Here is a 24,308-nt window from a genome sequence, read left to right as displayed (position 1 = left end):
TTTAACCCTCACAACACCTCTGCCAGGTAGATGTTACTATCCCTATTTCACAGAAAAAGAAAGAAAGCTTCAGATAAGTGAATTGCCTCAGCAAAGTAACATAGCAAGAAAAAAACAAATACCACATCTTCTCACTTATACTTGGGAGATAAATGATGAGAACACATGGGCACAGAGAGGGGAAAAACACACACTGTGGCCTACCAGAGGGTGGAGGGTGGGGGAAGGGAGAGGATCAGGAAAAATAACCAATGGATACAAGGCTTAATACCTGAGTGATGAAATAATCGGTACAACCAACCCCCATGACATGCCTTTACCTATGCAACAAACCTGCACATCCTGCACATGTACCCCTGAACTTAAAAGTTTTTTAAAAAAAGAGGAATTAAGTGAATTGGCCAAAGGAACACATAGTAAGTAAGAGAGAGTGCTGATATTTGAACCCATTTTTTGTCTTACTCTGACACTACAATTAAGAGGGCTGCTATCCAAAAAGGCAAGCATACTATTTAATTAAAATAGCTATATACTATGTGAACCTAAAGCTACAAAATATGACACTGGTAGATAAATGAAAGTTATACATGAATAATAAATACTTCAAATAGTATGTTCCATATTTAACACCGTATCATTTAAAAACCCATAGACTGCACAACCTTAAACTACCCATATATCCAACTTCCTAGAAGTTAAAAATAATTAGGTAAAATCCCAATTATATGCAGTCAATGTCAAAATATTTTGTAATATGCATCAGATAATGGTTTAACTGCAATACTAGGTCTTCAATTTTTAAAAGCCACAAAATGATTCATCATGATTCATTCCATTTAGTTGAGTTTCAAAACAGCTAATGCAAATATTAAATCCTAATTTGTAATGCAATGTACACCCAAATCGTTTTATTTTACAAAGCATCATTGCAATTCAAAGTACTGAATTTTTAAAGAATACTTAGAGGGTTATACAGAGATATAAAAAAAGACAGAAATAAAACCCTAGCTATTCAACATTACAGTATAATTTATGTGTCACTTTGGACATACTTGACAGTGTTAAGTGTGCTACTGGGATGGTGTAAGACACAAGCATTCATGCTAAGGCATCAGTCCTTTCACGTGTATTTTTTTGCAATATATATTTTACAGATCCAGTTCTTGGAAAATCTGAGTAGCCGGAGGAGTTTGTCTTGCCACTGTTTTGCCCTGTTTGAGTTCTTCCATTCTTCTTTCTGCTTTTTTAGTTACAATCCCTAAGACTCTGACATAAGTAACATGCTTTGTCATTTCTAGATAATGTAACAATTTAATTTACATTCTTTAAGATCTTTGAACATTAATATGCTTTTCCTAAAGATGAGAACTTTCTGGAGAGAAATAACTCAAAAAATGAGAATTTCAGTTCGTGGGCAAGCTGCTGGGGAAATAACTGCTTAGCTTACCAAGTAAGTTGGCCTTCCATTCTACTCTCTTTCTACTTCAAGGCAATGGTGGATACCAAGCAAGGTGGTGTTTCCGGTATGGAGGTGCCCACAATGAGCACGCAGTTTAAAGCCATGGGATCTAGAGCTAGGAGACTTATAATAAGTCAAGTGAGGCTAGTGTGACTGATCTTTGTTTTGTCAAGTTCTGTAAAAGAAGATCTAGTACAGTAAGTAGGTTTCCAAGTTATTGGGCTTTGTATATACCGTGAAGCATGTTGCGGGGGTGGGGGGTGGGGCTGGGTCTTCCTAATAAAGGTGGGCATCAGCCTAAAATTAGTATTAGAAATATTCCCTAGGTGAGCAGAAACTGTTAAAGACAAGCTGTTGGATTTAATAGCTATCTAACATAATTTTCCAAGAGAAAAACTGAAAGAACTGTTCTAAGAAATTCAAATAACATAATCTTACTCTGTCATTGTCAAGTTTCTGTCTGTCAGAATTATAGGGCTGACCTGACTGATAAGTGCTTTTCTGAACTATACAGAAATAGCACAAAATCCAAATTGGGAAATGGAGAGTCAGTAGGTCTTCCTACTCAATTTCATTTGGGAACTTATGCTACTCTCTCCCAACTACAGGGCCATTCTTTTTTATACAAAATGAAAACGAATCAATATTCAGAGTTTAAATGGTTTTTCTGACTAAAGTAACATTTTAGATACTCAATCAAAATGAATTATCTTAATATCAACTGAGAAGGCTAGTATAACTAAAAAGAGAGAGATGTGGATAGAAAAATTGACAAAGATGATAGATCTTGAGTTTAAAAGCCTTGGAGTAAATCACAAAAACAAGTTATACCAAAGAAAAACTAATTTCAAATAGGATGTAACATTTAACAACTTGTGAATTTAGATACGTATGATCAACAAACCTCTTTCTCCATCCTCTCAGGGGGGTCTGAAGTAACAGAAATTCATATGGGAACGAGAAAATACCTATGAGCTGTACTGGCTGGACACAGGAATGCTGTGCCTATCCAAGACAATATGTGTATACTCTACTACTTGAACTTATTTCCCTCTGGGGTCTCATGTCTGTCTTGGAAAACATGGAAACAAAGGGGTCGTGTGCAGATCCATCTTAAACTGGAGAGAGGCAAGGTGACGAGTGTAAAGCCCAGGAGGGTGTTTCCCCTATTCTTAATGGGAACTCCCAAGTTGGGTAACTTACAATTAAAGCATCATGTAACACTTCCAATCATTGTCTGCATTTCATCATTCTTTGGGGTGACTCCTTTTCAATCTGGGTTTTAACGGATCTCTAGGAAAGAGTGTACTGTTTAATTAGCTGGCCTTAATTCCTTTGCTGGATCCAAATTGTTACGAACAAATCAGCGGATGATCCCGAGGATGCAAAAGACATGTTCTAAACAACTAAATGCAGGCCCCATATCTTAACCAGAAAATTCACTACTCAGATCCCCTCTGAATGTCTAACACAATAAGAGCTGACACGTGGAACTTCATTTTCTTTTATCATTAGTCCTCCACTTTCTAGATGTGGAAGATTATTTTATTATAATAAAAATAGGATGAAAACATTCAAAAAAAGCCTGGACAGACACTGAGACTTGGTGTCAAATTTTTAAAATATTCTTTAATGGCTTCATGAAATAATCATATTTCTTAATTAAAATACAGAATGAGGAAAGGCTCTATAATATTCACAGTCATGTGTAGTAGGAAATTATTAGGAGCTAAATGAGAAGCTCTAATGAAGAATATGGAGAAAGTCAGGTGTCACTTGGTTTTCTATCTGAACATTAGAAAGTCTCATTTAGAAATCAATTCTCAGTGCCATCTGTATAATACAATCTTAATTTGGCATAGCATAATTCTGTCTGTTATACACCTGCTTGTTCTCTGGTCTATTAAAGAAAAATAGCAAGTTTTCAACCATAATAAATCTCCTATCCTTTTAATTAATATATCTATTGAAATGAAAAATAAGAATCAGCTTTATGCCAATAGGATTTCGGATACTTCAGAGAATAAGGCAGGAAGTTCAAAATTACTTTGGTCATTTTCAATTGTTCACAAAAAAAGGGCAAATGTGTTTTTGCAGGGAACCTTCTAGAAAAGTCATTATGATAACAGAAATGGAAGTACATTACATAAAAACACAGGAAGATTCAATCTCATCATGGTAATAAGATTCAAACATCTACATTTCTGGACATCAGCTGGAGACAGCATCAATTAATCTTTTTTTCATGAATCTTAATTTTCAGTCTCTCATGCTTATCAATTTTTAACGAACACATGAAAAACTGAATAAAGGATGAAATTTAGACCATTATAGTCATTTGTGAAAATGCAATGGTCAATCTGTAGACCACTGAGAATTATAAAATCAAGAATTAATACAAGTTCTATATTCAACTATGATAGCTCAAACCCAATATAATTCACAGTGAATGGTCTTTAAAGGGAGTGGGGAATTCAACCACCTTTCCAAAAATATTCTAACCAGTTTCCCACATACCGATTATCACCATCTACAAACTGGTTGCAATGCCTTTAATCATCATAAATATTTATAACAGGGCCAATGTCCTCAGGCTTTTGATTCAGGTTTTAAATCATCCTCTAATTAATTGCTAAAATTACTTTGTCAAAAATTGGTATTATGCTTAGAAATAAACCATTTGTTATTAGTGAATATTTATTTCAGAATGCCATATTGATAATAGACACATTTTGTAGGCAATTAAAGTAGCAAAGTGAGTAGAAATTTAGTTAACACTGGCTTTTTAAAATGAGTCTATTCCAGTGCTTACAAGAAATACGCATCAAGAAAAATACAACTTTCACAGATGTTTTGCTGAGAATTAGTACAAAATTATATTGTTTTACTATGAAATCAGGAGCTATGTGTAGTTCCATTTGTTCTTTTTTTCTCCCCTTCATTCTTCCAGGATACATTACCATTGTAATGCCTGAAATTCTACCCAAGTCTCACTAAGGAACAATCTCCACAATTCTTAAGTGCAGGATATCCACATTTTTACAATACACAATTACATACAAAATATCAACAAAGAAAAATATGTACAGTTTTAGAATCCTAGATAAATGTTTAAAATGTTTATATATACTGTCATGCTGCAGAATGATGAAACTAAAAGTCAAAATTGCTAAATTTAGAAGCAAAATGATTTGATCACTGCTTTTTCCTATTGTTCACCATAATAAAAATTAAGTATTCATCACATTCTGAACATTTAATAATCTGTGAAGTGTTTAGCAAACATAGAGCTTCTGTGTTACTAAAAGGACATGCTCTTTTTAAAGACAATAGCTTATCTCACCTGGTTTTCCTATCTCCATAAATTTATAAAGAACTATTACAATGTCTTATTTTAGCTCAGTTGAGGTTTTTTGTCTATATTTTCCCAACAATCTAAGATGATGGGAAGATCAACTTTAAAAACAATTAATATCTAGCACAGCGTTATGAACAGCTGTTAACTTAGTAAATATTATTTTTATGTTCTTCATTTTTATATTCATAGATTTAAGTGACAATAAACATCACCACATGAAAAAATGTTTATATATCAAACAGAAATACCCATGAGATATCTGTCACTATGTCATAGTCAGAATTTTTTGAGAATAATTTCACCTGCAGTTCATATCCTAAAGCAACTCTGGAGGAGACCCTTGTCTCTAAGCAAACAGTGAGGAAAACCCAATGCATAATTAGATGAGTGGCCTCCCATAGAAACCAACATGGTAATAAGGGTTGTCTGCTTCCATGCACTGCAATTCAGATGCCAAAACACAAGGCTTTAACAAGCTACATCTATTTTTTAACTTTCCATACCCTTGGAGAAAGTATCACTATTATCTTCAATATGAAAATGATGATGAACCTATGTGACTTAGTGTTTCGAAAGTCACAAATAATCAAGCTAATTACAGTAATTTAATGTATTAATCATGTAGCTCAGGGAAAAGAACATTGCACAAAGAGTCAAAAAGCCCTCTAACACACTCCATCATCTCAGTGAACCTGATGCTTACTTTCTATGAAATGCTGGGGGCTGGAATGAACCATTGATCCAGGACGCTGGTCCTGGAATGAGCTTGGCTACAGCATTATCACTTAAAGAGGTATTTTTTGTTTTGTTTTAAATTACATCAACATTCAATGTTTAAATTATTATGACCATGTAAATATTATTTACAGCTGAGCTATAAAGTTTACTATGAAAACCTTTCTTTCCCCTGCACAAAAATTTGTTTTTCCTGGTGTTAGTAATAATCTAGTTCTTTTGTTTGTCAGTTTGTTTTCCTTTGTTTGGTTTTCTTTGTGGCCACTACTAATTCAACACCAAATTCTTTTCCCATCTTTTAAGTCCACTTAAACACATTTGGTATTCTAACTAACAATTTTATCTCCTTTATGAAATCTCTCCTGGAGACTTCTAGCCTGCTGGCTTAGCAAGTTACTTTCCCAGCCTGATGAGTAATTGTCCTCCTGGGATTCTCTTCTTCTTTATCCTGGGAATTTCCTTCACCTCTCTCCTGTAGTGGATTTTGTTACCTGGTTTCTTTGTCTTCTCTTCCTTGGTATATTCCTTGAGTATTAGTGGAGTATATCCTCAAGTATCTTCCTGAGAAAGAATGTAACACAGGCAAAATTTTCAACTCCTTGTGCATCTGAAAATGGTAATTTTACCTTCATACTTCACTGACAGTTTGCACAGAATTCTAGGCTGAAAATACCTCTGTGTCCAAATTTTCAAGCTATTGTCTCACTGCCATCCCCCTTTCAGTGTTACTGTTGAAAATCTGATGCCATTTTAATTCTTGATCCCGTGGAGTAAACCTGTTTCCTTTTTTATCGATTTTTCTTTGAACCCAGTGTTCTGAAATTTTGCAATAATGAACATTATTTTCAGTTTATTTTTTAAATGATCTAGGCATTAATCTAAAAACTCAATCCTATACATTTGAAAGAATTATGGTTTCATAGTTATTACTTTAATGATTCCCTCCTTTTTTCCTCAGTTATTCAGATGTGGGATCCCCTAGATTAGACCTCTGATTTTTTGATACTTTCTTTCCCATTTTTCATCTTTGTATTTTTTGGTTTATTTTCTGGCAAATTTCTTCAATTTTGTCTCCCATGATTTTATTGTTGTTTTTAATTTGTTATATTTTTAATTTCCAAGAGCTCCTTTGTGTTGTCTAAATTCTGCTTCTCAAAAATAATACCACATTCTTGTTTTATGGATGAATTATCTTCTTTTCTCTCTCTGAGACTATTAATGATAATTTTTTAAAGTTTCCTTCTCTACCTTTCCCTATCCAATCAGTGCAAGCAACTTGGCTTCCTCCAAGTTACTCATTTGTCAACTGGGGTCTTCACTGGAGAGTTTCTTGGATTCCTTAGGTCTGTCATCTTGGAATGATCAGATCCTTCACAGAATACTCTTAAAATCTTTTCCTTGAGGCACGACTTTTGCTGTCTAAAGCTCTCCATGCCAAGTCCTGTCTCTCAAGCTCTCCCCTGCCTCTCCCTGACCTACACAACCCCCACCTTATTCTGGGTCACCACCCACTCCCCTGCTGGCAGATTGAGGAGCAATGGAAGCCAGCAGGCTGCAGGGCTGTGGAAAAACAAGAGGCTAGGATTGCTGGCAAGTACACATGTCCTCAGGGCTGAGGAGTAAAACAATGCAGGGACATAGGGAGAGTCAGGAGATGCTGTAGATCATGGGAGAAATCTTGGCCTCTCCTCCTTGTGTCTGAGCAAATGCCCACATTTCCTACGTAAAGATACTTTTTAAAGTATATTTTTATTGATACATAATATTTGTACATAGTTTGGGGAGCCCAGGGTATTTTTATACAATCATACAATGTATAATGATGAGTATTTAGGATATCCCTGACCTCAAATATTTATAATTTCTTTGTCTTGGGAACATTCCAAATCTTTTCTTTTAGTTATTTTGAAATATGCAATTATTGTTGTTAACTATTGTTAGACTACTGTGCTGTCAACACTAGAACATATTCCTTCTATCGAACAGTATGTCTGTACTCGTTAATCAACCTCTCTTCATCCCCCACTCCAAAATCCTTCCCAGCCTCTGGTAACTATCATTCTACTTTCTACCTTCATGAGATCAACTTTTTTAGCTCCCATATATGAATATAAATACACCCTATTTGTCTTTCTGTGAGGGGCTTATTTCACTCAACATAATAACCTTCAGTTCCATCCATACTACTGCAGATGACAAGATTTCATTCATTTTTATGGCTGAATAATCTTCCATTGTATGTATGTACTGCATTTTCTTTATCTATCAATTTGTTGATGGACACTTAGATTGATTCCATATCTTTGCTATTGTGAATAGTGCTACAGTGAACATGGTGGTGCAGAAATTTCCTTTCTTTTGGATAAACACCCATTAGTAGGACTGTTGGATCATATGATAGTTCAATTTATAGTTTTTTAAGAAACCTCCATAGGTTCTCCATAATAACTGCACTAATTTATATTCCCATAGTGTATGACTTCCCTTTTCTCCACATCTTCACTAACATTTGTTATGTTTTGTCTTTTTGATCACAGCCATCCTAACTGGGGTAAGATGGAATTTCACTGTGGTTTTGATTTTTACTTCTCTGATAATTAATCATGTTGAGCATGTCTTACTACCTATGCACCATTTGTATGTCTTCTTCCAAGACAGGTTTTTTCAGGTCCTTTGTCTACTTTTTAACGAGTTTGTTTCTTTTGCTGCTGAGTTGTTTGAATTCCTTTTATAATCTAAATATTAGTCCCTCGTCAGATGAAGAGTTTGCAAATATTTTCTTCCATTCAACAGCTTGTATCTTTGCTCCTGTTTCCTTTGCTTTGCAGAAGCCTATTAGTTTAATATAGTCCCATTTATCTATTATTTTTATTTTTGTTGCCTGTTTTAGCCATGGAATCTTTTCCTAGACCGAAGCCCTGAAGTGTTTCTCCCATGTTTTCTTGCATGAGTTCAATAGTTTTGGGCCTTATGTTCAAGCCTTTAATCCATCTGAAGTTGATTTTTGTATACGGTGAAAAATAAGTCTTGTTTCATTCTTCTGCACATGGATTTCCAGTTTTTCCAGCACCAGTTATTGAAGAGAATGTTATTTCCCCAAAGTATGTCCTTGACACCTCTGTCAAATATCAGTTGACTATAGGTATGCAGATTAATTTGGGGGTTCTCTATTCTGAGCATTTTTCTGTTCAGACACATAGGTGTCTCTTCTTAATACCCATAACATGTTGTTTTGGTTACTATAGCTTTGTAGTGTATTTTGAAGTCACGTAGTATGAAGTCTCCAGCTTTGTTCTTTTTGCTCAGTATTGTTTTGGCTATTTGGGTTCTTTTGTGGTTCCATATAAATTTTAGGATTGTTTATCTACTGCATGAAGAATGTTATTGGTATTTTGAGGAATTGTATTGAATCTGTAGATTGCTTTTGGTAGAACGGTATTTTAATAATACTAATTTTTCTAATCCATGATCACAGGATGTCTTTCCATTTGTATCTCTTCAATTTCTTTGATCACTGTTTTGCAGTTTTCTTATACAGATCTTTCACCTTCCTTGGTTAAACTGATTCCTACATAATTTTTGGTAACTATTATAAATTAAATTGTTTTATTTCTTTTTCAGCCAGCTCATTATTGGGGAAGAAATACTACAAATTTTTATATGTTGATTTTGTATCCTGCAACTTTACGGATTTAGTTTATCAGCTCTGTAACTTTTTTTGGTGGGGTCTTTAGATTTTTCTATACATAAGATTACCTGGTCTGCAAGGAGAGATGATCGGAGGACTTCTTTTCCAATTTGGATTTTTTCCATTTTTTTCTCTTGGCTGATTACTCTGGCTAAAATTCTCAGTATTATACTATGCAGACGTCCTGATTCTGGGAGGTGAGAATATATATATATGTGTGTGTGTATATATATATATACATATAAAGCTTGCCAGGTGACTCTACTGTGGAATAAAGTGAAGACCTCTTAGTTTATTACTGAGGTTTCTTGTATCCACAAATATGCCAAGAACTGAGACTGTCCAGGACATTTCAGAAGATCCTCAACAAATCAAAGATTTCACTAGTTATGAGGAAAGGAATCCCCATAGATGAATACATTTTGCTGCTTTTAAGGTATTTTAAAAAATAAGAAGAGGTAAATCACATCACATTTTTTTTAGAAACAAAAATGTAGTAAGTCATCTATCGGTGACCATGTTAAACAACTTCCAAGTAGGAAAAGTTCCTGCTGTATATAAATACCCAGGCTCACTGTAAGTGTCACATATAATTTCTGTGACATTATTTCTACACTGACTACACATTTCACTCATCATTAAGTTTCTCACCATGTCCTAGGAGGCACCAAGTCCTGCAGTGTTAAACCTTGTTTATCACCATGGTGCAACCTGGACTCGGAATGAGGAGCAAACAGTAAGTATTTGAAGTATGATGAATGACCATGTGATGAAAGAAAAGCACACAAAGCTTGAATAAGAGCTGGTGAGACAGTTTCTAGAGGTACAGCCCAGTTACTGAGAAACAGTAACCTTGAGACCCATCTCTCCATGACCATTAGGAGATAAGGGAAAATAAAATGTAATGGAAGAAGCAGAACGTATAGTAAAAATGGGACAAAATTCATCAGTGTCAGTGGCCTGAGGACAGAGAACACAGCAATGCTTTGTGGAAATGCTTTTTTTCATCAACAAAATTTTCCACCAACAGTTGCTGATAACTAATGACACATAGATGATTGGTGAGAAACTAAACAGGGATAATAAAAGCCCAGTGATGTCGTGACTATGGGAAAGATTCAATCAGTTATTTAATCTCAATTGTATCACTGAATGTGAAAGTCAGGAAGTCAAAGTTAGCTCAGAGGATCTGCTCATTTCCACTGTGGCTGGTAGACTTCTGAGCTCCCCGGGGCCAGTGGTCTCACTAGCTGGGTGATCAACACATTCTCAGGGATAGAGTGGGAAACAAGAATGAAGATGTATTGTACTATTGATTTCAAAGCCAATAAACCCTAAGAAGAGAACATGCGAATGTATAAATGAGAGAATTTGAGATTTTAATGTTAAAAAATTATGTTCATGTTATAATACTAATATTTAGAGTTGGAATTGAACATAGACAAGATTAATAAAACACGTATTTTCATCCATTAAATTTTCTAACCTAATCTAACTACTAATAAACTATATGTTAATGGTTACACATTTTTAAGAAAAACGAACAGTCAAAAAACTTTAAGGAAAGGCAATCTAATAAAACACAAAAAGAAGACATATGAAAAAATCAACAGACTATAATTTCTATATTGATTCCATTATTTATTTAACAATGTTTTGACAGATTTCCTATAAGTTCCTACATTTTAAAATTATACAGTGTAACTGGCCACTATAAAAGCCTCTATTAACTTGTCACATTTATACATATACATAGAAAGTTTCCCAGGTGATTCGACTATGGAATAAAGTGAAGACCTCTTAGTTTATCACTAATAGGGTTTCTTATAACAAATGGGAAGAAATGGAGATGAATAAGTTTACTTCAAATACATCTGTAATACTCAATTGGTTCTCAGGATTATGAAATGAAGTCATTTGAGTTACACAATGTAAGTTCATAATTAAGCCATATCAGATATAACTTTGATCTCTTCTAATACTATTGCATATACGAAGAAGCTTGAAATTTTGGAATAATTTCCCAAGATGATTGTGAGGTCAAATTTTAGGAAATCGTAGTTCTTTTGATAGTCAGTAGTAATATTTCTACTAAAAGAAAGGAAAAAGAGTAGCAGAAAGTAGAATATGCTTGTACATAGAAATAAAAAGACATGCACTGTGAACCCACCATAACATTGTTTTGGATCATAATGATGCTTTATGTTGAAACCAACTGGTACATCAGTATGGGTTCCAAGCTACAGCTGAGACTCCCCTCTACTGTGAAGTGTTAAAAAGTAGGATTCCAGTGGTTTTCACTCATTATTAGCAAATGTTTCTCCAGCAAGAAAATATAAGATGAGATCTAAATATTAATACCCCAGTAAAAATATTTAATGTTAAAACATGGTTTCCAGCAACTCAACTGAAGCAATGACTGGTTCACCTCAATATCCCTTCTCTTTACACAAAAAATTTAAAAAATTTAAATATATTATGGTAGAGATGCTAGACTTCAGTTCAAAAAATACACATCATGAATGCTAACCTTTGGCTTAAAAAGATCTTTTCCTACCTTCACATTATCTGGATGCAGCCCCCCAGGGTGCTTGTCCATGTACTGACATAAATCAGTGTGCTAGAAAAGAAAAGGAAAAATGTATTAATAACCCTCTGGCTATAACATAATAAATCAATATTTTCCTACTTCAAAGTCACCATTACCTTCTGAACAGAGCAAATAAAAGACAAGTGGGTGGATTTTTCAGTGTATGTAGTGGCATGCCTCCCCACCCCCTAATTTTAAACACAATTGAATCATTATTTTTCCCCCTCGGCTCTGTTTTATGTTAAATATTTCTATATATTAAAAAGAATACATGTCCATAATTTGTTAAGTGTCTCATTTCCTTTTCATTGAATATATCCTTATACTTTAACTTAGAAAACCACACATATTTAACCAATGCAATTATAATGTCAATTATCCCATATTTTCCAAGTGCAAATGCAAATAAAAAATATTTATTTTATATGAGATAAAAATACCACAAATATATTCTACTAGTAAAATTAATCACTGGACTTATCTTTATGTCCATATTCAGAAAAAGTAATTTTCAGGTTTCTAGAACTCCTGAATATATTTGAGCAAATATGCTTCATAAATTAACAGAAACATCTTCAAAATTAAAAATTAAGATAAATATATCCAGATATGTTTAAACAAATATTCAACATCTCATGCTGTTATTCTTTTAAATATGCAAGCTCGATTTGTCCACAAGTAAATATCTTCTTCTTAATGCTTTTTCTGCTTATATCATAAACTATATATAATTTTTTAAAAGCATGTAGTTACAATTCACATTTTTATTCTTTTATTGGAGTGTACTATAAGATTTATAAAACTGAAACATTTAATCGTTCAGTAAAAGCCAATGAACATGAGCATTTGTGCCCCAATATCAGGCCTGAATTATTGAGGAAGTACAAGTTTTATAATACATTCAAGAACCTTGCTGTAGTCATTTATAACAACAGTTCAGGTTCTGTTATTAAGCTTTCATTGCATGCTAGGTTATAATTGCTGAGGATACAAAGCAGAAATTAGCCTTCATCATTCATCATGTACTTTTTGAGCCCATATGTTCCAGGCACAACACTAGTCACTAAGAACACAGGAGTAAATGAAACAGATGCAAATGGAAAAAACCAGACATGCCACTGATTACAGTAAAGTCTGCTGTGTCGTATTTTAAAAATAGTGCTGGATGATGTTCAAGGGCACAGCAGGGGAAACCTAATGAGGTCTAGAGATTTCAGAAAGGTTTCTGGAAGAAGTTACTTCTAAGTAAGACATGAATAGAGAATGAAAGAAGTTAGCCAACTGAAGGGCAAAGGCAAAGAAAATGGGTCAGAGAAAATGCTCTTAGATATGTTCTGAGACAAAACTGCCTTTATCTTGGGCAACCCAAGCTTTGATTTAGCTTCTAAATCAAAGTGAAACTCCATGAGGGTAGAAACTATGATTAGTCTGGAAATTATTCTCTCTTTGGTCCAGGCAAAATGTCAGACAAAGAGAAAAAGGAACTAAGTACAGATGGGAATACTTTTACATATAGGATAGAACACTAAAAACAAACCTAAAATATGATTAAAATAGGTTCAATGGAGTTTTTCCTGAGTAACTATATAAAAGTTTTATTTCATGCATTTAGTGAAATGAGGAATGACTCTGGACCCCAAACTGCCATTTTGTAACTTCATATTATTAACTTCCCCATCCTTAAATAAGGATAACACCATCCTCAGAGAACGACAAAGAACGAGAGAACATTTGTTTTTGAAGCCAGTATATGATAAGTACTTTTTACTTATAATAGATAAAAATAAGGTATTCTTTTAAAATAATGCTCATTATACTATAAGATCCAGGAGGGCAAGAAGTGTATCTAATCTGTTCAATGCTTCACACACAAGAAACAAAATGGTAAAAGAAAAGTACATCCAACCATATCAATAATCACATGTCCATGATGTGTTGAAATGCTTATTAAAAATGTAAAATCTCAGTTTTTAAAACAAATAAAATCAAATTCATACTGCTTCCCAAACACAAACTAAGAACAATAAATATCAAAAATCCAGAAAGTCTGAAAATAAATGTTTATTTATACTTTTGATATTTTGTTATTTATATTGCAAATATCAATAAAAAGGAATCAGATATATCAATGTAAAATCACGTTTAACATAATTCAAGAAACATGTATTCAACATTTGCACACCTAACAATAGGATACATTATTAAAAGCAAAAATTGACAAACATCAAAGAAGAAACGGAAAATTTCACAAAATCTTGAAGGGTTTTGCTTACTCCTTTCAAAAATTAACAAATGGAATTGGCCAAAAAAGTAAAGCTATAAAGGATATAACACAATTAAATAGCATGCCCAATAAACTCATGCTACACATGCTTTTTAAACACAAATGGCCTACTCACAAAAACTGACAATGTATGAGACAAAGAGAAAATCTCAAAAACTTCCAGAAAGCTGAAATCATATTACATCCTTTCCTCAAAACTGAATAAAATTAACATCAGAGTATCTTATATTTCATCAACTCTAAGACATACAATTCTTTTCATCTTTGATATTGGAACAACAGCATTCATTTATGATTACCCAAGCAATGAATGCAATATAGTTGTTATTGCCTGTGTCTCAGCAAACTTTTTATTTTGCTCAATTTTCAGAGTTTACTCAATGGCATGAGTCACCAACAAACAACTTAAGGACGATCTGAAGAAGAAACAGTGAAGGGTGAGCCCTAATTGTTACCTAGAAACCATTTATTGAAATTTTCAGGTAAGATTTTTTTTTAATGCCAGAATTAAAACTTCTCTAGCTCTTTCAATAAGCATAAAATAAAAATTCGGAATAAGAAGGCATTCAATCATAGTTTAATTCAGTGCATTTTTTCTTTTTTAGTAGTATATCAATAAGGTTTCTTCCAATCAATGGTGTTTTAAGTTCAATGGCAGCAGGAGGAAAATAAGGAAGAAAGAAAATCAGTTGAAGAGAGAGAATGAGAAAGGGAAGAATGAAGAGAAAAATCTATTTTCCTAAAAATGTACAAAAAGTTAAAGAAGTCTAAAAATACTTAAATCAGTAAAAAATGAATGATAATAAATACACTACATTTCAAAGCAATTAAATTTGGTCAGAGCATCAACAAGAAAATTTAGACCTTTAAATGTATTTATTTTAACATAAAAATGACTAAAAATGAATAAAACAACCAATAAAGTAAAGCTACAGAAAACAAAAGAGACAAGAAAAAAAAGAGAGAGAAGGGATCAATGCAGTTAATAGCAGACATTAAATAGAAAAACTAGAAAACAATAAGTTTGAACAATTAAACAAAAACCCACTTCTATGAAAAGCCTAATAAAACAAACCAACCTTTGGCAAGTCTGATTTTTTTTATTAAGTGAGGAGTTTGCCAAGACATAATCAACATTAAGAGTGAGAAAAACGAGGGTGGGCATGGTGGCTTATGTCTGTAATCCCAGCACTTTGGGAGGCTGAGGCAGGCGGATCACTTGAGGTCAGAAGTTCAAGACCAGCCTGAGCAATATGGCAAAACCCCATCTCTACTAAAAATCTCAAAAAAAAAAAAAAAAAAAATTAGCCAAGTGCAATGGCAAGTGCATGCAATCCCAGCTACTCGGGAGGCTGAGGCAGGAGAATCGCTTGAACATGAGAGACGGAGGTTGCAGTGAGTCAAGATCAAGCCACTACACTCCAGCCTGGGAGACAGAGCAAGACTCTGTCTCAAAAGAAAAGAAAAGAAAAGAAAAGAAAGAATGGGAAAAGTGACAACTAAAATTGTGAAGATTTTAAAATACAGCACTGTACATCTTTAAACCAGTACACTTGATATCTAGAAAAAAAATGTTTTTCTAAATAAAACATAAGTTACAAAATTTGTAAGACATAAGAAGGGCTATAACTAAAAAGGTACTGAATTCAGACTGTTTTAATAAAAAATGCTCCGAATCTTCAAATAACATATACAAGTTATTCCAGAGTACAGAAAAAGATAAGAATGCTTCCTACTCCTTCTTTAAAACACATTGTCAAACTAGGCAAGCACAAGAAAGGGATGGAGGGAACTAAAACAATCTCTCTATGATCACAGTCACAGATGTATATATTCTAAAAATAATAACAGTAGGTGCTAAAATTCAATATGGCATTAAAAAACTAACACATCAAGACCAAACAAGGCTAATCTTAGAAATGAGAAATAGTTCAATATAAAAACATATGTTAATGTGATCCTCTAAAATTAACAAATTAAAGAAGTGGAATAGTGGTGGGTACAAAAGAACATTTATGGTGTTATATATATGGCATGTATTTATAGAATGACAACCTTGCATAAATAAGATGAACTCTACACTCACACAGCTAGCATTCGGTGAATATTATATGCTTGTGAATTATCTTAAACTTTTCTAAGAATAAAGTATTCAAGCTTCTTGTTTAAAATGAAACAACAAAACTATGAGGAAGGAAATACATTAGGACTGGAGAAAAAAATTCCTGATCCTCCAAGTCCAATGACATTAGCATCAAGAATTGCAGGAAAAAGATCATCTCTAGAAATGAGATCTGGGAAAACTTAAAAGACTTATCTAAACCTTTAAAATTTTAGGGTTTTTTTTAGATGTAGGGCACGAAAACGTAGTATGTGTATGAGCACACATCATCTATACACACACGGCTTCCTCAGCTGTGTAATCTTGAGCAGGTGACATAACCTCTGTAAATCAGTATTACATAACTTTGAGCAGGTCACATAACCTCTGTAATGAAGACAATCCTAGTTCAATTTTCATATTAACCTCACATGGTTATTGTGAAAATTAACTGGTAAACATCCATAACAGTTTCAGAACATTGTCCAGCATACTGTGGATACTATAGGTGATGATGATTCATGATGATGATGATGACGGTGATTTTCTGTAGCGTGTTTAGAGGTAGGGAAGTGGGGAAGAATTGTTGGAAGAGATTGAAATAAAAACAGGAATGATACATATAGTCAAAAGTTCCCTAGGAACTTCTAGGAGTTGCATTTAATCTTTACATATGTGTGCTTCCTATGTGCATGCCCAGACATTCCCATTCCCATGCCACCACTCTCTATATATAATCACTGAAACTACATCCAGCATTATATCACTAACCTCAGAGTGCTCTGAGTGATTAGAGGCAAGAATATGGAGAATCTCATATAGAAGAGGGAACAAGAGGTAGTACAACATCACATTTTCCACCTTAACATTGATGTTTCTCAAATTTCTATTTTACCTAAACTAAAAACAGTTTGTTTTCCCTCTCTCTTTTTAAATACATAGTATTGTGCCTAGGACTGCATTACATGTGCCTGAATTACAAATTTCATTATATTATACATATCTTTTTTCTTTATACGTTCTTTCCTTAGTTTTACTCATTGGATTATGTGACCCTTATGATTTGCACTTATCCAGAAATACAGAACTACACTTAAGAATGATGCCAAAAGGCACTGCTGGGTATAAAGTTCTGAACAGAACATCACTATGGCATATGACCAACAGCTCACTCTCCTGTGATGACATACTAATAAGCTCAGATGCATCTGGCTTGATCTCTGGCTATTTCTTATTCTAATACCAAGAGGACCACCTATAGACTAGACCCCTGGTAACTACGCATATCCAAAAGATTGCTTCCCTCCAATCCCTACCATGGCTATGGGCTAACATCTCCTCTTTCCTTCACTATATTATGCCTCACCTCTTCTTCCCACACTTTCCCCTTTACTCCATCACCATTGCTATGCCTTAGGATAATGCTACCAGATATACTTGTGTCTGACAAGGTTACACCTGAATGCCTTCCATGAAGTCGGTGGTTTTAAAGGAAGCTATCAAGTGTGGCTTGACTTAGAAACCAAGCAGAAGACAGAGTGAGCACAGAAAGAGGCTCTGAAGACTCAAGCCCCACACTAGCATATATTCCTTTCAAAATCAGTATCCTCTGGGAGGCCGAGGCAGGCAGATCATGAGGTCAGGAGATAGAGATCATCCTGGCTAACACAGTGAAAACCTATCTCTATTAAAAATATATAAAATCAGCCGGGTGTGGTGGTGCACACCTGTAGTCCCAGCTAATCGGGAGGCAGAGGCAGGAGAATTGCTTGAACCCAGAAGGCAGAGGTTGCAGTGAGCCAAGATCGTGCCACTGCACCCCAGCCTGGATGACAGAGCGAGAACAAAAAAAAAAAAAAAAAAAACCAGTATCCTCTTTTCCTGCTGTTGAATAACCCATCAGGTAGCATTTATCTGGTTATTTACATAGGTGCAGGACTAACTCCAGGGGAAGGAATCCGAGGAGGGTATCTGAAATCATAACCCTCTTGAGGTGAAATGTTTTCTGTAAAAGAGTTTATGAGGTTTAGACTGTGGGTTTCCCATATTGATTTGATTTCTCTGTGGCTGGATCAATATAAAAAGCAAGAGAAAAATAACCCCTTGTGAAAAGACAGAACATGGAAAGACCACAGAAAATTGAAAAGACATTTTACTCACAGGCATTTTCACAATTGAGTCTCAGTTAACTGCAGTCACATGCAGATCTGAGAACTATACTGACTCATCTTAGTCATGTGGTGCAACAACAGCCATGAGGCTCAAAAGGAAAGACACAGAAGAAAACTAGAAAGATTAATTACGTATATAATGTCCATTTTAAAACAGGTGTGAGTGGAGAACTGCCCCTTTTAAAAGAGGAGGACAGAGAGGCCAGATCAAAGAAAAGGTAAAAAACAAGCTAGAAAACAACACTCACCTTTGCATATTTTCCTCTCTCCATCCCTTACCCTGTTTTGAATCTGACCTTGGGTCAAGGGAAAGAAGCAATATCCCTCCATCTAAAGCCACTGGTAAGAAAGCTATCTGAAACTCAGACCACCTCTTGGACATGAAATTTTGCCATTTCCAGGGCAGAAACAAGTATAGGAGAACTGTTAATAGGCTTCCTCTTTCAGTAAGTGCTTATGTTTCTCTTTACCTAACATTATTCATGAAGTGAGGTTTTCCAATTGTTGACTCTTCAAATGATCAGACCTCCTATTCATGAGATAGAAAGTTCCTCAGAGAAATTCTGCTTTTGCATTAGCATTGGCTTTCAAACTAGACCTTTCCCTTCAAGCAAAAATCCAAATAAAGCCCCTTCCTGAACACATGTATTTGTTTCCATTCTCCTACAATGTCAAGCCTGGTGTACACAATATTTGTAAGCTAATTTCGATGTTCTTCAGGAGCACTGCCAAAATGTGACATTGAAAATAGCATAGCCCTAGTTTTTGCATCTAGGCTAAAAATAAGGAAGCCGTTCCATGGAGATGACCAACAGAAATCCTCTCTTGAAAGTTACATTAAACACAGACTCTATATCCTTAACTTCTGTTTCATTTAATTTTCTATTTGACAGTGAAAGGACAGTCAATATATTCAAGCTTTGTACAGATTTTATAACATACACACAAATGAAAATAGTTTCACTGGCATAAGGATACAGAAAGACTACAAAAAATAATTCTGAATTTAATCTTAAATAGGTAGGCATAGTTTATGTGTAAACACCAAATTTGTTATATTTTGTTTTGAAACTGATGAAAACTTTAAGTGAATACATTGTTTTAAAAATGGGATATGTTACAAACTAGTCAATATGGTGCAAAAGGGAAGCATAAAAATTCCCTGACTGATCTCTGCTTGTTTAAGAAGCTCCCTTGGGTATACATGCCATCTGATTATAGACACTCCAACCTCTTCCAGGTGAATGAACCCATTATTAAAAACTCTAAGCCACCCTTTCAATGGTAAGAGGAAATATCAGAAGTCCACTATTTTCTGAAGAAAAAGGGCAATAATTTCTACTTTTCTGTGGTACCCCATGTGGTCCCAAAATTTATGGCAATCACAGTAATTATTAGTGTGGCCAAGGAAGTAAGGGTGGATGCCTTGATGCTTATTTTCCCACTGGCCAATGTCATCTTCATTACCAGTGTCCCATGTCTGAGACACAGTGCACACACCACACACATTTCACTACAACCACACTTAAGGGTGGTTCTGAACTTTGAAATAACTCACTATCCTTTCGTAATAGTTTTTAATCTACTTCACCTGCACCTTATTACAGTCATGTAATTTATTGGGAAATTGTTACTGCTAGAGGCAACTGAAGAAAACTTACAGAAGCTGAACCCTCCTTTCTTCTATAGCAATCAATGCCATTTTCCTCTAGGTATAACCTCTGTTTTATTCAGCCTACATTGCTATAAGAATTAAAACATCAAATTACTGAGCAGTTAGGTTCAAACTGCTCTTATATGCAGTCCACAAGATTAAACTGACTTTGAAATTGCACTTTTCCCTGTTATGCTTTACAGTACTTATCTACTTCACTTCCAAATTATAACTAATAAAATTATAATGTGAGTTCCAATACATGAGAATCATTCATTAATGAGAAAAAAGGGAAAGGAAAGTTCAACCAACTTATCCTTTAAAACGAAATCACAGGCATTCAGGGTGTTTAACAGAGGAAGTCTGTACCCACTGTACATTATATATCAAAGGGGCTCTATCTACCTACCTACCTACCTACCTATCTACCTACCTATCTATTGAGACAGGGTCTCTCTCTGTCACCCAGGCTGGAGTGTAGTGGTGTGATCATAGCTCACCATAACTTCAAAGTCCTAGACTCAAGGGATCCTCCCTCTTTAGCCTCCCAAGTAGCTAGGACTACAGGCATGTGGCACTACATCTGACTAATTTTCTTAATTTTTACAGAAACGGACTCTCACTATGTTGTCTGGGCTAGTCTCGAACTCTTGGTCTTAGGTGATCCTTCCACCCTGGCCTTCCAAAGCACTAGGATGACAGGCTTGGGCCATCATGCCTGGCCTAGAGGAGTCCGTTTTCAAAACAGTGATTAACAAACAAAACATTGCAAGCATTTTATTAAATGTTATTCAGGTTTAATGCTATATTAAAATTCCATATCATCTTTAACAACAAAAACAAGCCATTCATGAACCAGTAAAAAAGTGCTGTCTCTCTACTCTGAAGACAAGATTATAATTACAACTAGATTATTATGCCTCAAGTTGCATCATAAGACATGGTATGATGATAGAGACAACATGGTCTGCAAACTATTTCATCATCAAACACTCAGATATGTTATTCTCAAGTATTCCACTGTTCCTGTATAGACTTATTTGACACATTACAATGCCTGTTTATGTTTTATTTTTACCTGGTTTTAAGCCATTTAGGAAAGATTTAAAATTCTGCCAGTATACCACATACATATTCCCTAAAGAGGGTAAAAGTAGTTATCATACACAATATTTTATACTACATAAAAATCCTCTCATAGCAATCACAGTGCAATAGTTTATGCCTAATTAAATTAGCCATTTCTTTTTAGTCATAACATGTATTCTCTTTCTTCTTTTTGGTCATAATAAACCTGTACGTGTCTTACATGTCCCATAATTCTGTCTAAATGATTTCAGCTGTCATTTCTGAATCCAAAATGTATGGGCAGCCTGGGGCTGGTGACTGGAACAGGAAGCATTTCCAAATGCATTCCCATCATGTAAACCAGCAACCTGAAAAATCCCTTCCATTAAAACAAAAAACTTACTATTTGGCTTCTAGCAATGACATCAGGGATAGACAAATTATATAGCTCTATCCAGGCAGTAAGACTATTGCAAACTATTCTTCTCTGATAAAAGGAATGCAGGTATTCATGCTTTAATAGTTCAAGTGTCTGAAGTGGTTTCAATCTTGTAGGAGTTAATTCTTAAACCCAAACATATTTCTATATCCATATATATATAAATACCACATAAAACTTATTAAGTATAAGTGATTTTCTTTTTGTAAACTAAATAACTCAGTGTATAGTTTTGGGATGTTTCAAAAAATTAAGAAAAATTTGCTAGAAGTAAACCATTCTATAGAACCATATGCTATTCCAGCATTAGAAGAATGTGTAAAATGTGCTCTCTTCAAATAGTAGAGGAAAGGGTTAAGCAGTATGATTTATATGCCCTCTGGCAAACCATTCACAAGCCTAAATCATATAACAAATGTTCATGGAGTCAAACAGTCACTTGAAAAGGATGTTCATGCTATTTTGAAGCCAGGCTGATCTTTTAGAGGAATGAGAATGAAATGTTGTGATCATTGAATATGCTCAAGAATTGTTTAAAAAGGAAGAAAAAAAACAGGCTGACAAAGTGGGCCACACAAAATATTCTGGAGTCCAAGTCAGGGTAGAAAGAAAGAAAAAAGGAACTGAAATAGTACTCAGGAATATCTTAACTCTCAAACACTTTCTGGAGCCACTCCGATAGGAATATGGAAGATCTCGAAATCACAGGGTGAAAGCAACATGAATGAACAGAGTTAGAAACAAAGAACTAACGGAAGAGAGAACAGATAAAGGGAAGGAAGACAGAGGAATCAAATAACAGCCATCCTGAAATAACTTTTGCTGACTACAGGGGTGAATAATAGAGTCTTTTAAAAAATAATCTAGGTTCTAAAAGGTACTAAATGCGTGACTCAGAAAACTGAACCGTATTGTAATGAGCTTCAGGTACCTGTTACTTTTATTATTATTATTATTTTTAGATGGAGTCTTGCTCTGTTGCCAGGTTGGAATGCAGTGGTGCCATCTCAGCTTACTGCAACCTCCGCCTTCCGGGTTCAAGCGATTCTCCTGCCTCAGCCTCTCGAGTAGCTGGCACTACAGGCACAAGCCACCACACCCAACTAATTTTTGTATTTTTAGTAGAGAGGGGGGTTCACCATGCTGGCCAGGATGGTCTCAATCTCCTGACCTCATGATCCGCCCACCTTGGCCTCCCAAAGTGCTGAGATTACAGGTGTGAGCCATTGCACCCGGCCTACTTTTAATTTTCAAAACAGTAATTCTGGAACACATAATCAAATATAAAATATTAAACAACTTGTTAATTTGATTACCCCATTTTTTGGCATGCTAATGAAAAAATCGTAATTTTCAAACTCTTATAATAAGTGAAGTATTACAAAATGTATAAAGATGAATAAAAAAGTATTCACAATTTAGGAGTTTACTTATGACTATAAGGAAAAGAATAATGGCAATGAAATACATGACAATATATAATCTTTCTCTTCTTAATTAAAAATGAAGCATTTATAACTTTGATCATATAATTTGACCCAGTGGTAACAATTTTAGGGAGACTTGTTCCAAGAGAAAATTCAGAGGAATGTATTAGAAGCAATGTTATTAAGATTTTACAATGCAAAATACAGGGAACTCTTAAACATGGTCATGAATATCTGATTACTTATGGGGCAAAAGTTGTAAGCTAGACTCCAAGACAAGACAAACTAAAAATCTCTCAAATGGGAGAAACAGTTTGAAAAATAAATTTATGTTACGAATAGAGTATATCTAAATCTTCCTGGCTAGATGTATATTAATACACAATGTAGAATAACAATGCTTTCAGAGAAAGTAATGGCAAACAATGAAGTATATGAACTATCTGTTTGCTACATATGACGAAAGAGGCAAATTATATTGCTATTCTTATGGCTAGCCTGAAGCATAGCATCTTTAGGTAAGATCTCCGTGATTTAAGTAAAACTGTATTTTTAAATTATTTCAATATAGTGTATATAAAGAGGCAAAGTAATTAGGTTTCTCAAACTCAACGAGAAAAGGATCACACCAACATTATTTTTAAAAATTCAAGTTACCTACAGAGTACTGTGCTCTGAAACATGAGAAAATGAAGAGTAGTAAAATATACTGTTAAGAATCCGTAAAATTGTAAAAAATTTGTTCCAAGTAGCTCTCTTAACAGCAAACAAACAAACAAAATCCCTCATATATAGCTAGGGGAAAAACTCACAGATTTTTCTATCTGGAGTACTGCCAAAAGTTAAAATGGGTAGAAACTCCAAACTATTTGTCAGTACCTATGAGCAAATGTCAAATTCCTGACTTGTCTGTCAAATGAAAAAATAGCCAACAATCAACTCATCACTCTTTTTCTTCTTTTTTTACTACTAGCTTTGCTCAATCCATGGATAAAGAAAATGTACTTAATCTCTTGCTGTGCATGGGTATGAAATTAAAGATACTCTGGAAAAAAGAACTTTTTTTTCAATCATTGGACACTTGCAAACTTTCAAAAATAATAACTTTCTCAGGACCCTGATATATTTGGCAAACATCACTGATGTTTTGAATAAAAATCCTGAAACTTCAAGCAGCAAAGACCAACACCATTGCTCCTCATAATATGTTTTACGCTTTTATGCCAAAATCTTGTTAGGTAGTCAGTGAATCAGAGCTAAAAATATCCCTTCATTCTCTTGACTTAGTGCCATTTGCCATTAGAAGGTTACTTTAAAAATATTTCAAGGGAAAG

At 34.5% G+C, this 24,308-nt stretch overlaps 1 protein-coding gene across 9 annotated transcripts in view; it reads right to left on the bottom strand.

The window, feature by feature from the left end:
• CDK14 (cyclin dependent kinase 14) overlaps positions 1–24,308 on the bottom strand; it is a 639,321-nt gene that overhangs the window by 293,724 nt on the left and 321,289 nt on the right. For all 9 annotated transcript variants that reach the window (XM_063606295.1, XM_055114664.3, XM_003809752.7 and 6 more), the window contains one exon: positions 11,798–11,860. In XM_063606295.1, coding sequence (XP_063462365.1) covers positions 11,798–11,860 — 63 coding nt within the window. The remainder of the gene's footprint in view (positions 1–11,797; positions 11,861–24,308) is intronic.

This window comes from Pan paniscus, chromosome 6 (assembly GCF_029289425.2).
Source record: "Pan paniscus chromosome 6, NHGRI_mPanPan1-v2.0_pri, whole genome shotgun sequence".
NCBI lineage: Eukaryota > Metazoa > Chordata > Mammalia > Primates > Hominidae > Pan > Pan paniscus.
The sequence above is the reverse complement of the archived record's forward strand: the minus strand, read 5'-3'. Positions and strand labels throughout refer to the sequence as shown.